This window comes from Pseudophryne corroboree, chromosome 8 (assembly GCF_028390025.1).
Source record: "Pseudophryne corroboree isolate aPseCor3 chromosome 8, aPseCor3.hap2, whole genome shotgun sequence".
NCBI lineage: Eukaryota > Metazoa > Chordata > Amphibia > Anura > Myobatrachidae > Pseudophryne > Pseudophryne corroboree.
In genome coordinates, this window is record NC_086451.1 from 228,861,382 (window position 1) to 228,875,445 (window position 14,064).

General features: G+C 41.9%; 1 protein-coding gene across 1 annotated transcript in view; it reads left to right on the forward strand.

Annotated features, from left to right (window-relative positions):
• NALF2 (NALCN channel auxiliary factor 2) overlaps positions 1-14,064 on the forward strand; it is a 519,176-nt gene that overhangs the window by 484,244 nt on the left and 20,868 nt on the right. The window contains exon 2 of the mRNA XM_063937089.1: positions 5,712-5,883. Coding sequence (XP_063793159.1) covers positions 5,712-5,883 — 172 coding nt within the window. The remainder of the gene's footprint in view (positions 1-5,711; positions 5,884-14,064) is intronic.

A 14,064-nucleotide genomic window follows, 5' to 3' on the forward strand; every position in this document is an offset into this window, starting at 1 on the left:
TCTGAATACAAACTGCCCTTTACCAGGGTTGTGGCTGAGACCCAAGAATTTTCCAACTTTTAGACCCAGGTCCGATGTGTGAAAGGGGTATCAGTAACATTGCCACCGCTCTGTCTGATACAAATTCTTCTTGCTATGCAACGTAGCATTCAACTGGCATTCCCATTGTTTTACTACTGGTTGCCGATCATTAAGTATTTACTCTTACATTCTTTTCCACCTCATTAGCTGCCATTTTTTTATTACTACAATATATAGATTTTTGAGACCCAAGTACTGTATATGATTTGCCTTTTTTGTCATTACACATTAGACACAAAACTCTTATTCCTCCAGTTTACTGATATTTTCAATCATTTTTATCATCAAAGTGGTTGATGACTGTATTCCATTCACTAAACCTGTCCTTTCTTCAGCCAATATTATATATACACAATCACCTTTGAATGTACTCCACTGCATTCCAATTTGTTTGCTAGTATTTAATATTGTGCTAAAATCTAAATAAGCTACATTTAAGTTGACCACTTCCTAGGAGTTGATGACCTTAGCATGAGGATATTATATTTTTAATTGTTTTTGTCAAACCAATATGTATTCCTTTCACATGTAGAAGGAGGCTACATTGTGATCCCAATTTCCAAGTGTGTTCTTAAAGTTAATATTTACAGTAAAGATATTTTAGTTGAGGATTCTTCTAACAGATCCATCAAATTGTTTCACAGGGAGCTAAGGATTTATAAGACATTGCCCTAGAAGTTCTACAGTATTGCACAAATCAATTTCAGTTTAATTAAAAATCGCTACAATGAAAATATTGGCCATTGCAGTCAGATTGCAAGGATAGTAAGTGGTTAGTGTGCTACATGATACAGTCAGGCAGCAATGTTGGTCAGAGGGTTGTGAGTTTTGTGTGAACTGTGTAGAGGGGTTGTAATTGGTAGAATAGCAATTGGAGGGTACGTTGGTGGTTCTGGAGTTTGATATATATATATATATATATATATATATATATTTATATATATATATATATATATATAGCAGTGGAAATAAGTGCGGCACTGGGAGTCTTGTAATTGAAGTGAAGCAAAGCCGTGTCTTTATTAGATCTACGTTTCGGGGACGCAGCCCCTTCGTCAGGATAACCATTCAGTGCAAAAATGGATGGTTATCCTGACGAAGGGGCTGCGTCCCCGAAACGTAGATCTAATAAAGACACGGCTTTGCTTCACTTCAATTACAAGACTCCCAGTGCCGCACTTATTTCCACTGCTGCTTATGGGACCTAGGTCCTAGGAGGTGAGGGCACGGGAGCACTTTGCCGTCACGCTGGGGAGCGAGAGGAGTGCCGGGTCTTCAACACTATATATATATATATATATATATATATATATATATTTATTGTTAGTCCTGTTTGGTGTACTTTACCATACTGCGATTTGTTCACGTGCATCTATAAGCCCTGTGATCCATGCAGTTTGGACAGAGCTGCAAGTTAAAAAAAAACAGAAAATTATAAAAAAAATATATATCTATTGTTTGTACTGTTTGGTGCGCTTTAACCTAGAGCCCTTTGTTCAAAGTTTTGAACCGAGCTGCAAGTGAAAAAAAAAAGAAAAATATAAATATAGATCTATTGTTTGTACTGTTCTGTGTACTGTACCCTAGTACGCTGTGATAGTGTCAATTGTTGAAAAAAAAATGCAAATCCAAAACCAGACAACAGACCTAAATCCAGCAAAATGCACTTTTTTCTAATGCATATTAAGCAGCTGAATGCAAATCAGTTCGGCTGACAGATCATGCGTGTCTTTACACTGCCTATGCTCCAGAGTCATGCACACATGGCTATGCAGTGTCACATAAAGGAGCATAGCAATACATTCATTTGTTTGCATTTCAAGGGGGTGATGTCAGAACTGCATGCTATTTTGTGAATGCACAAAAAGTGTTTTCCTGCACCACAGATAGGGATGGTTATATGCACATTGATAATCATGACAGCAATGAAACCAAGCCTAACGATATGGGTACTGCAGCTACATAGATGCGTACATTTAGCACAATTTCTTTCCATGCATACAATGCCAGCATATTTATGACTGACTGCGTTAAAATCTGCATTAATCTCTAGGTGTCTTAATATGGCCAACATTACAAGACAGGGAAAATAGTATATTCTGCGCGTGTTTCTTATTTTTTGTTTTATTTTATGTTTTCAGATTTATGTGCATATAACCCAGCCATCCATCACTGAAACACATAATAATGTACAGGATGGATGCCAAACTAGCTGCTTTGGGAGGCAACTGTGGAGTTCACTATAAATATCTATATATGATTTATAGATAGATATTTATAGTAAACTCCACAATTGCCTCTCAAATATATAATGCATATGCCAGGTCACCCCGGTACACCTCCCGCTCTGACCCATCCCGCCTTCCCGCTCCCTGCTCTGTCCTCCCTTATTTCCAACCCCGTTTCCAACACCTGTAGACTCAAGTGGTTCCCTCCTTCATCTTCAAAGGTCTGTATGTCGCTACAGTGGGAATGAGACAGACCTTAGTAAATTATCATATATACATATACAGGTTGAGTATCCCAAATATTCTGAAATACTGAATATTTCGAAATACAGATTTTTTTGAGTGAGACGGAGATAGTGAAACCTTTGTTTTCTGATGGCTCGATGTACGTAAACTTTGTTTAATACACAAAGTTATTAAAAATATTATATTAAATGACATTCAGGCTGTGTGTATTAGGTGTATATGAAACATAAATGAATTGTGTGAATGTACACACACTTTGTTTAATGCACAAAGTTATTACAAATATTGGCTAAAATTACCTTCAGGCTGTGTGTATAAGGTGTATATGAAACATAAATGCATTCAATGCTTAGACTTGGGTCCCATCACGATGATATCTCATTATGGTATGCAATTATTCCAAAATACGGAAAAATCCGATATCCAAAATACCTCTGGTCCCAAGCATTTTGGATAAGGGATACTCCACCTGTATATCTACAGCATACTTAAAAGTGGCACAGTTTTGAAGGAAATGGACAGAGTGATTTAAGTCCAAAAAACATAAACAACTGGTAGGCCCATACAATGCTATATTTGCTCTTATTGTTTAACATATACAGCTGCTCAAAGTAATGTGTCCTACATAAAAGGAACCATAGGAATGTACAGTAAATAGCTGTGCGATCTACATCTGCATCATGTTGTGTATTTAACAAACATTTCCACTAGGTGGCATTTCATCACTTCTGTACTGTGGAAAACTCATCCTAGACAATAGTTTGCAAATGTTTTGTGATCTTTCTACTGTAGATGCTGTGAAATTAATTGTAATCTACATAAACACTATACAGTATATATATATATATATATATATATATACATACATACAGTATATACTTATAATGATAATATGTACACTACACTGTAACTTGTTGTATGGCATGGTCATTTTTCCAGGAAAAAACTGTAGCATACAGACTATAGGCATACTGCGTATCATTTTAATCAGCAGAGGCTGCTCGTGCAAATGCAAAAGAAACGCTCTACGCTACCGAGTCACGCGGCACTCATGCGTTATGTGTAACGTGACTTGTAGCGCATGGAGCAAATATGTAAGAGGACACATCTGTATGTCCTGTTGTCCCCACTGCTAGGTGCTGCTTAGCACAGTAGGTTCTTACAAATCTACAATAATAATAATTTCAACACTCTCCTTAAACCTATTCACTCTTAGCATCATGATTGCCAACTTAATCCTCTTCTCCATCCCATTGTCCCGCTCTTTATCCTCCTCTCAACATAATCCCCCTATCAACATGTCCCTTTCACCACTATAACCATCCTGCAGGGCATCATCATCACACTGCCCTATTATCATCTGCATTGTTGTTGTTGTTGTTGTTGTTGTTGTTGTTATTATTAATCATCCCTCAGCAGCCTTTTATCCTATCATCATATCATCACTTACCACCAATTCTGCTCTTTTCATTTACTTATAGGGGATCTAATATGACACCCTTGTAACATCATATAAATAAACGATAATAATAATACTTTAGTGATTTTCCATGTTATGAGCTACTGACTATATTCCTAAAAGAAATTTAGAACCATATATTATTTTATAGCAGCCTTTTTCTTAACGTTCACTTGAGTATCGAACGTTCACGGATTTTGGTTTCACTTAGTGTAATAAAATAGTACACTGATAAACAAAGGTAAGGCTAACTTTACACAGTCCTTGAGAAGTCCCACGGTTTCCATAGTTGGTATCCCGTGTGCACTACTATGCATGTACAGAATTACAGTTGAAGCTGAGCGTGCCTGAACTGTCTTTCCTTGTTAATTGGAAGACGTTAGCCAACATAACATTACAAAATACCTTACTTTTCTTGTGGCTTTTCAGGCTAAATTTTAGAACATATGTGGCTTTTGGTTAATGCCATATCTACTGTCTTTCCTGATGTATAATGTATGCTACATAGTGATAGTATTAATTGCTGTTCAAGCAATGCCGCACACAGGATACAGGGCCCTGAAGGCGGCACCGTCCCTGCCTGACGTCCCCTGTATCTGGCTAGCAGGGTGCTGAGAACAGCATTCTGCAGCCAGTATTGCTGTTGTGGTGCCGCCCAGAGCATCCTTTGTAGCCTGTAGCCTGTACAGTTGCCTGGAATGTCCTGAAGACTCTCCGGGCAGTGCAGCATATCCCGGTGCTGGCGGCTACGCCCCCTTAGTATGAAGTCATAATGTCATGTGCTCATTATTGTATAAGGAGGCAGTTCAGAGATCAATTTTATTTATTGTGTTAAAGCGACAATATTAATCAGTTGTATATAAATGGTGGCCACATCATAAACTTCATAAATTTTGATCCTATATCTATATAATAATTTTGTAAAGTCTGTCCCATCTCCTAAAGGCACGCGTAGTGGGACCCGGGCACGTGCCCCAAAAGCTCCCACTGCAAGGAAAATGGCACATACCTAGCACTGCTGACCACCAGGGGTAAGTATAGAATTGCGGAGGAGGGGGTGGTACAATCAGCTGTCAAAATGGTAAAAGTGGTGTAGGGCAGACTGAGGTGACCCAGCATATGCCGTTACTAGTTAACAATTAATTCATATTGCCCCATTAATGTAATATTGCTTAAAAAAAAGTTTAACTATAATTTTCTCCTTAATGTATGAAGTATTTCCCAGTAAGACAATTATTAATGTTATCTGCCTCCTTATTCAATACATAATGATTGCCCTCTTAGGTTAATTGTGATTCCTCTCCTTATTGGCCAGATAGATGCAGTTTGATGGATTTATAGTGGTTTGGTTAAAACCTCTGTAAAGAAAACACCACAAAGCCACCATAAAACAGATGGACATCAACGGCGGTTTACAAAACCCCATCAAAACATCTGAATAGTTAATAGAGTGCCCTGGTGCTTCAGTCTTTTGGCGAAGTGCAGGGGATTCAAACCTCCCAGTAAACCACTGCTTAGCAAATTTGCCCCAGGTCTCATTGTACTCTGTTATCGTTGCTAATCCTCCATTTCCTAATCTGTATGTTTAATTCAGGGCCAGTTTATTTGTTTTGCTTTTTTTTTATAAAAAATAAATATAAATATAAATCAACGTAATTCTACTCTAACTGTACATCATTGCTCTTCTTCCTATGCAGGCTGTCTACAAAGCCTGGCTGTGCTCAGAGTATTTCAATGTGACCCAGCGACATTGTCGTAATGGCATTCCCTGTAAGCAGTACTGCCTGGAGGTGCAAACCCGCTGTCCCTTCATACTACCTGACAATGATGACCTAATTTATGGAGGGTTACCTGGCTTCATCTGTACAGGTGAGAACCAATGGGGAAAGTGTTGCTTATAGAAACAGAGTCTGGTCAACAAGCATAACTACAAATAAACAAAACAATACGGTAACAAATTCTACAGCAAAAAGTTGCACTACTGTATATAACCAGAGGATCAGAGGCATAGCCAGAACTTTGTGGGCCCCATAGCAACATACTGAAAGGGTCTCTGTCCCATTGCTTCTAGATGGTGTGGTATGGAAGGTCGACAGTAACTAGGTCAATAGGGTCTCTAGGTCAACATGGTCTAGGTCGACAGGTCAAAGGGTCGACATGAGTTTTTAATGGTTTTTTGGTGTCGTTTTCTTCGTACAGTGACCGGGAACCCCAATTAGTGCACCGTGTCCCCTTGCATGGCTCGCTTCGCTCGCCATGCTTCGGGCAAGGTGCCTCACTCCGCTGCTTCTGCGCTCGGCACAGGTTACTGTTCCCAATCGTAGTCCGCATGGATTGTTAAGTATGAAAAAGTTCAAAAAAAGAAATAAATTGTGAAAAACTCACGTCACCCTTTTGACCTGTCGACCTAGAACATGTCGTTCTAAAGACCCTGTCGACCTAGAGACCCTGTTGACCTAGTTCCTGCCGACCAATAGTGGCCGACCTAGTTACTGTCGACCTAGAGACCGGATCCCCTTGTAGACAGGCATCTCTCTGCAGCAGTTTTTTATTTTATTGCCCCATAATTGTGCCCTAGCAAATTTTCTAAACATAGTGCCTTAGGGTTATACCCCATGGTAGTGAACTAGTTTATGTTATGAACCATAGTAGTGTTCTTATTCACATTATGTTACACTATAGCGCCTCCATTTCATATTGTGCTACATTACAGTGCCCTAGTTCATATTATACCACATTACAATTAGCAGGTCCAGGGACATAACTAGATATATTGTAAGCCTCAAGGCAAATGTTTGTAAGGACCTCTATGTACCACCAAATGGTGAAAATGGTGTATTACACATGTAACTGTGACAGGGAAGGTGGCCCCTCTCAGCTCTGGGCCCCATAGCAGCAGCACTGCCTGCACCTATGGTAGCTATGTCCATGTATATAACACATGTAACTAACAGGGAGGGTGGCCCCTTTCAGCTCCGGGCCCCATAGCAGCTGCACTCCCTGCACCTATAGTAGCTATGTTCATGTATATAACACGTGTAACTGTGACAGGGAAGGTGGCCCCTCTCAGCTCCGGGCCCCATAGCAGCTGCATTCCCCGCACCTATAGTAGCTATGTTCATGTATATAACACGTGTAACTGTGACAGGGAAGGTGGCCCCTCTCAGCTCTGGGCCCCATAGCAGCTGCAATCCCTGCACCTATGGTAACTACACCATTGCCCAGGATTCTGGTTTAAAAGTAGGAAATTTCAGCAGCATAATCAACTTGTTAGAGGTCAATCACAAAGAAATAGTAAGGCACATTTTCACCCTTCATCACAGCTGCAGAATTAGTGGCAATTAAATCTGTCTGTGCCCACATCCATTTAAAGGTTGGAAGCACGTCCTGGCTGAAAGAAAATAAGGACCAACTTTCCTCCTTATGCCACACTATGGAGCTTCTGATTTCTTTTCTTAACCTTACTATTGCCTATTTATATTACTATTTGCTAGTATGCATGATATGCTAATGTTTCAAGTTTAACTAACAATAGGATATACAGTCTTATGCAAACAATCCTTATAGTAGACTATCAAATCACAAACTAAAGGCCAGTACACACTGGCAGAGATGTGTGCTGAGCGTCCTAGCACAAACCGCTCAGCACACATTTCTCCCCCCGCTCGGCACAGCGCAATGTGTGCTGGGCGAGGGGCGGATGGGGGGGGCACTCATTTCACCCACGGGCCAATCTACCACGGGCGACAGCAACACGATAGCGGGGCCATCACTATCGCTATCTAGTCAGATTGCTTAGAGTTTAAGCACGGATCTCTCCGTGTGTACCCCCTTAAGTGCATGGGTATAAGGTGGACCTTAATTACTAATTTGTGACATACAAAAAAGTAACTTAATGGACACCTACTAGTTAAATATCCAGCTACACCCAAGAAGGACAAATGTCATTACATTCCTTACCTGAAAAACATTAGGGGTCAATTCAATTGGATGCGACCTTGCAGAAGTGAACTTGCAGCATAAAAGTCACATACATCATGGCAATTTGTGCATCCACTAAATGTTAGATTTAATTAGAAATTATGACTTGCGTTAATCACTGCAATGTCACCCATAGGGGGTCATTCAGATGTGGTTGAAGGTGCTTCCTTGGAAGCAGTAGTGATAGCGCTGTATAGTAAATGCCTCCTACTTTAGTAGGGATCCGACCTGCGTCCTAGGACACAGCATCGGATCTATCTCCCACCATTGGGCGGCTTGCAGCACCCATGGTGCTGCGCAAGCCACCCGTCACAGAGCCAGGAAATATCTGTCCTGCGACAGAGATTCCTGGACTCTTCCCATCCTCTAAATGATGGCGACACAACTCTGTTTTCACAAAATGCACCAGGATTTTGGATTGTGCTGCAGCCCCACCTCTGGGGCCGCCACTGATGATGCCCATAGTTTTTCTCTAAAAAGTGACCTGGCAGAAGTGCAAGAAAAAGTAGGGAAATCATCATGAACCCCCAAAAAGTTACAATTACAGATGTACCAGGTTTTAGTGATATCCATGCTTGAGCACGTGACTTAAGTAGTGCCACAGTAATTCTGATTAATCTATCTGCGCTGTGCTTAAACATGGATTATTATTATTATTATTATTATTATTATTATTATTATTATTATCTTTTATTTATATGGCGCCACAAGGGATCTGCAGCGCCCAATTACAGAATACATAAATTAAAAATCAAAATAGGACAATAGTGACTTTCAACGCAATTGTTTATTTATTTATTTTGACATCATGGGAGATGAGGACAATTATTGAACACATATGATACTTATTTCAGTGTTTCGATATGAAATGTGTTTGAACACTCTCCCTTTTATTTTAGATTGGTGAGAAATAAAAGTTAAGTTTTAATATCATTCATTAATCCTCTATATATCATACCGTTAATTATTTCAAAAGAGTGCTCCAAAAAAGGAATTTTCTTTGGGGCTAGTCCCCACAATATTTTTGGAAAATGAGTTTTTTCATAATTCCAGGAGCACCTCCATCTGATTCAGATAAGATTATCTCTAATAATAAGAGTAGCTGGTTCATAATACAAAGTGTTTAATAGATATCTTATATCCAGTGCAGGATAACTACTTTAGCTTAATAAGTATCACGGTGGCAGAAACCGTGGGATTAGGTGCCATCGAGGATGTTTAAGTAAGAGAAGGATAAGAACTAAGGTTGAGGGCCCTGCTCGTGAGAGCTTACATTCTAAAGAATATCACTAAAGCCAGGACTGTTAAGCTGGGCACACAACTGACTACATTTCAAACTAAGGGGTCTATTCATGAAGCAGTGAAAAGTGTGGAGAAGTGAGCCAGTGGAGAAGTTGCCCATGGCAACCAAACAGCATTGAAGTAACATTTATAATTTACATACTATAAAATAATACAGAGCAGCTGATTGGTTGCCATGTGCTTCATGAATAGACCCCTAATTTTCCAATAATGACCAATTGTTATGACAAAATTGTTTTATTGTTCAGTGTGTACCCACTAGAACGTTTGCGATACGCGCTCCCGCTGGTTGCTAACGACATCCCCAGTCGGCTGTACATGCAGCTCAATCTGGGGATGTCATTAGCGATGCTATGCTGCCGGATGTATCATGGCCCTGCTCCTCCCCACGCCGCCGCTGTGTGTATGCACTTGTCGATGTCAGCACCCTGCTGGGTCCCGTCGCTAGCGAGCTCACCAGGTACACACACCACTTAGTGTATACCCGGCCATGTGCGCCTCAAAAATGTGGAAAACCTGATGTACAGTATGAGGACACATCTGTAAGATACAGTAGCAGGACCATATAGAAGACTGTTAGTGGCCATAAGTAATGTATTGGAGGTTCTTTAAAGGTTTCATATGGATGATTTGTACAAGGTTTATTAAGGGTGGAAAAATAATAGCCAACAAGTGTTTTTCAGTAAATTAAAGTCTTTATTTTGTGTGACATTAAAATATTTTATATGGTTTTTCATGTTGTAAGTCCAATTTTGTAAAATTTTGGAAAACACTCTTTCGCTTCTAAGTGCACATTCAAAAACCTATTTCCCTCTAATACAACACTTATGGGTAAAACAAATGATTGATGACCTAGGTAGGCTTGAGAAATGGTCAAGAACGTGGCAACTACAGTTTAATGCAAAAAAAATAAAAAATGCTAAATCATGCACTTGGCTATCAAAAACCCAGAGGCTAAATATAGTATCAAGGGTACTATAATGGAAACTACTGAGGAGGAAAGGGATTTAGGAGTCACTATTTCAAGTGACTTAAAGGCAGGAAAGCAATGCAACAAAGCAATGAGAAAGGCAAGTCAGATGCTTGAATGCATAGCGAGAGGAATCAATAGCAGGAAAAAAGAAGTAATAATGCCACTGTATAAATCATTGGTACGTCCCCATCTGGAATACTGTAACCAGTTCTGGAGACCATATCTCCAGAAGGACATAAATATATTAGAGAGTGTACAAAGAAGGGCAACTAAAGTGGTGCATGACCTACATCACAAAACTTACCCGGAAAGGCTAAAAGATCTTAACATGTATAGTTTGGAGGAGAGAAGGGAAAGGAGGGACATGATAGAAACCTTCAAATATACCAAGTGCCTTAACAAAGTTCAGGAGGGAAACATTCTTCAAAGGAAGAGAAGTATTAGAACTCGAGGACATACACTGAGCCTGGGGGGGGGGTTTAGGGGAAATGTAAGTAAAAATTACTTCACAGAAAGGGTAGTGGATAAGTAGTATAGCCTCCCATCAGAGGTGGTAGAGACAAGGGGCCTATTTATCACCATCCGCATCCAGGATGCGGATGACAGATGATAAAATCGCCCAAACTCGCACTGAGATAATTGATTACATCGCAGGGATGTATCAATTATCGCGTGCAGGGACCGAGCTTGCGGTCAAGCTCTGTCCCTGCGATGATGCTCCTGCAGAATCATCGGGATATTTTTCAGAAAAAATACATCGATGTCCTGCTGCGCATGCGCCACCCCCGCTGACATCGCAGCTAACGTCGCCGCCCAGTCGACCCCCCCGTCAAGACTACCCACATGTGCCATGGACCTCCCCCCCCCAGAAGATCAATATACCCACCAGTCCAGGGAGCCGGTCCGCGCTGCTTCTGCTGGGCTGCCCGGCGCCGGATCCTGTTCGCTGCGGTGACCCCCGGTGCTGTAATGTGTGCTGCCGCTTTGCAGTATCACTTTACTGCACCATCGGACACACATAGCTGATCACTCTGCCGGGTCCCCGCTCAACTGGGCAAATGCCACATTATTGCAGTGCTGCCCTGTGAACTCGCCAGTCTGAGCTGGCGAGATTATCACAGGGCACACTGCGGTATTTTGCCAGGGGTTTCATGCGGTAGGTGTTATGCTTGTTGCCAGAGATATCATGTGCTGGGTTTCAAGCTTGTTGCCAGGGGGTAATATTCGTTGCCAGGGGTTTCATGCACTGGGTGTCATGCTCGTTGCTAGGGGGTAATGATTGTTGCCAGGGATTTCATGAGCTGGGTGTTGTGCTTGTAACCAGGGGGTAATGCTTGTTGCTGGGGCTGTGCTCCCAGTGCCACATATGCCCCCAGTGCCAGATATTCCCCCACAGTGCCATGTGCACATATGCCCCCAGTGCCCCATATGCCCCCCCAGTGCCAGGTACACATATACCCCAGTGCCAAATATGCCCCCCCCCCGCAGTGCCAGCTACACATATACCCCCCCGTGCCAAATATGCTCCCCCAGTGCCAAATATGTCCCCCAGTGCCAAATATGCTCCCCCCGCGCCAAATATGCCACCCCCCCAGTGCCAAATATGCTCTCCCAGTGCCAAATATGCTTCCCCAGTGCCAAATATGCCCCACCCGTGCCAAATATGCTCCCCCAGTGCCAGGTACACTCCCCCCCCTGCCTCCCCCGCAGATGTGCATTTTGTGAAGGAGGACATGGAGGGCACAGCGCGTGCCTCTCCTGTGTATCCCTCCTGGGTCTCCGGCGGCAGCGGCGTGTCTATCAAATGAAGTGCCAGTTTGTGAGCCAATCAGAGCTCACGAACGGGCACTTAATTTAATAGACACGCCGCTGCTGCCGGAGACCCAGGAGGAACACACAGGAGAGGCGCGTGCTGTGCCCTCCGTGTCCTCCTTCAGAAAACATCCTCAATCAGTGGCGGAGGGGGTGCCCCCGCAGCCCTGCGTGCCTCCAAGCGATAGCAGTGGCTGCAGCCCCCTAGTTATGCCACTGGTCGTAGCTTAAACCTAGATTGCAGTGTAAATATATAGCATTCAAAAGCAGACAGTATTTACCCTATATGCAAAAACTAACAGTGCCTTGCTAAAGTATTCACCCCCCTTGGCTTTTTACCTATTTTGTTACATTACAACCTGTAATTTAATTTTTTTTTATCTGAATTTTATGTGATGGATATGCACAAAATAGTCTAAGTTAGTGAAGTGAAATGAGAAAAATGTATATAAAAAATAATTTTTATAAATAAAAATTTGAAAATTGTCATGTTCACACCCTTTGCTATGAAGCCCCTCAAAAGTTCTGGTGCAACCAATTACCTTCAGAAGTCACATAATTAGTGAAATGAAGTCCACCTGTGTGCAATCTAAGTATCACATGGTCTGTCAGTATAAACACACCTTTTCTGAAAGGCCCCAGAGGCTGCAACACTACTAAGCAAGAGGCATCACACCATGAAGACCAAGGAGCTCTCCAAACAAGTCAGGGGCAAAGTTGTTGAGAAGAAGTCAGGGTTGGGTTATAAAAAAATATCCAAATCTTGATGATCCCCCGGAGCACCATCAAATCCATCATCTTCAAATGGAAAGAACATGGTACCACAACAAACCTGCCAAGAGATGGCCGGCCACCAAAACTCACAGACCGGGCAAGGAGGGCATAAATCAGAGAGGCAGCACAGAGACCAAAGGTAACCCTAAAGGAGCTGCAGAGTTCCACAGCAGAGACTGGTGTATCTGCGCATGTGACCACAATAAGCCGTACACTCCATAGATGTGGGCTTTATGGAAGAGTGGCCAGAAGAAAGCCATTACTTAGTGTTAAAAATAAGAAAGCATGTTTTGAGCTTGCCAAAAGGCATGTGGACGACTCCCCAAATGTATGGCGAAATGTGCTCTGGTCAGATGAGACTAAAATGGAACTTTTGGGCCACCAAGAAAACGCTATGTCTGGCACAATTCCAACACATCCCATCACCCCAAGAACACCATCCCCACCGTGAAACATGGTGGTGGCAGCATCATGCTGTGGGGATGTTTTTTAACAGCAGGGACTGGGAAACTGTTTTGAGTCGAGGGAAAGATGGATGGTGCTAAATACAGGGATATTCTTGAGCAAAACCTGTTTCAGTCTGCCTGTGATTTGAGACTGGGACGGAGGTTCACCTTCCAACAGGACAATGACCCGAAGCATACTGCTAAAGCAACACTCAAGTGGTTTAAGGGGAAACATTTAAATGTGTTGGAATAGCCTAGTCAAAGCCCAGATCTCAATCCAATTGAGAATATGTGGTCAGACTTGAAGATTGCTGTTCACAAGCGGAAACCATCCACCATGAAGGAGCTGGAGCAGTTTTGTTTTGAGGAATGGGCAAAAATCTCAGTGACAAGATGTGGCAAGCTCATAGAGACTTATCCAAAGCGATTTGCAGCTGTAATTGCCGCAAAAGGTGGCTCTAAAAAGTACTGACTTTTGGGGGGTGAATAGTTATGCACGCTGAAGTTTCTGTTATTTTGTCCTATTTGTTGTTTGCTTCACAATAAATAACAAAACATCTTCAAAGTTGTAGCCATGTTCTGTGAATGAAATGATGCAAACCTTCAAACAATCCATTTAAATCCAGGTTGTAAGGCAACAAAACATAAAAACTGCAAAGGGGGGGGAGGGTGTGTGTGTGAATACTTTAGCAAGGCACTGTTGATGTATGTTGCACCCCTTGCATTGCAACATAGAGTGGGAGTGTTTTGTGGAATGGATGC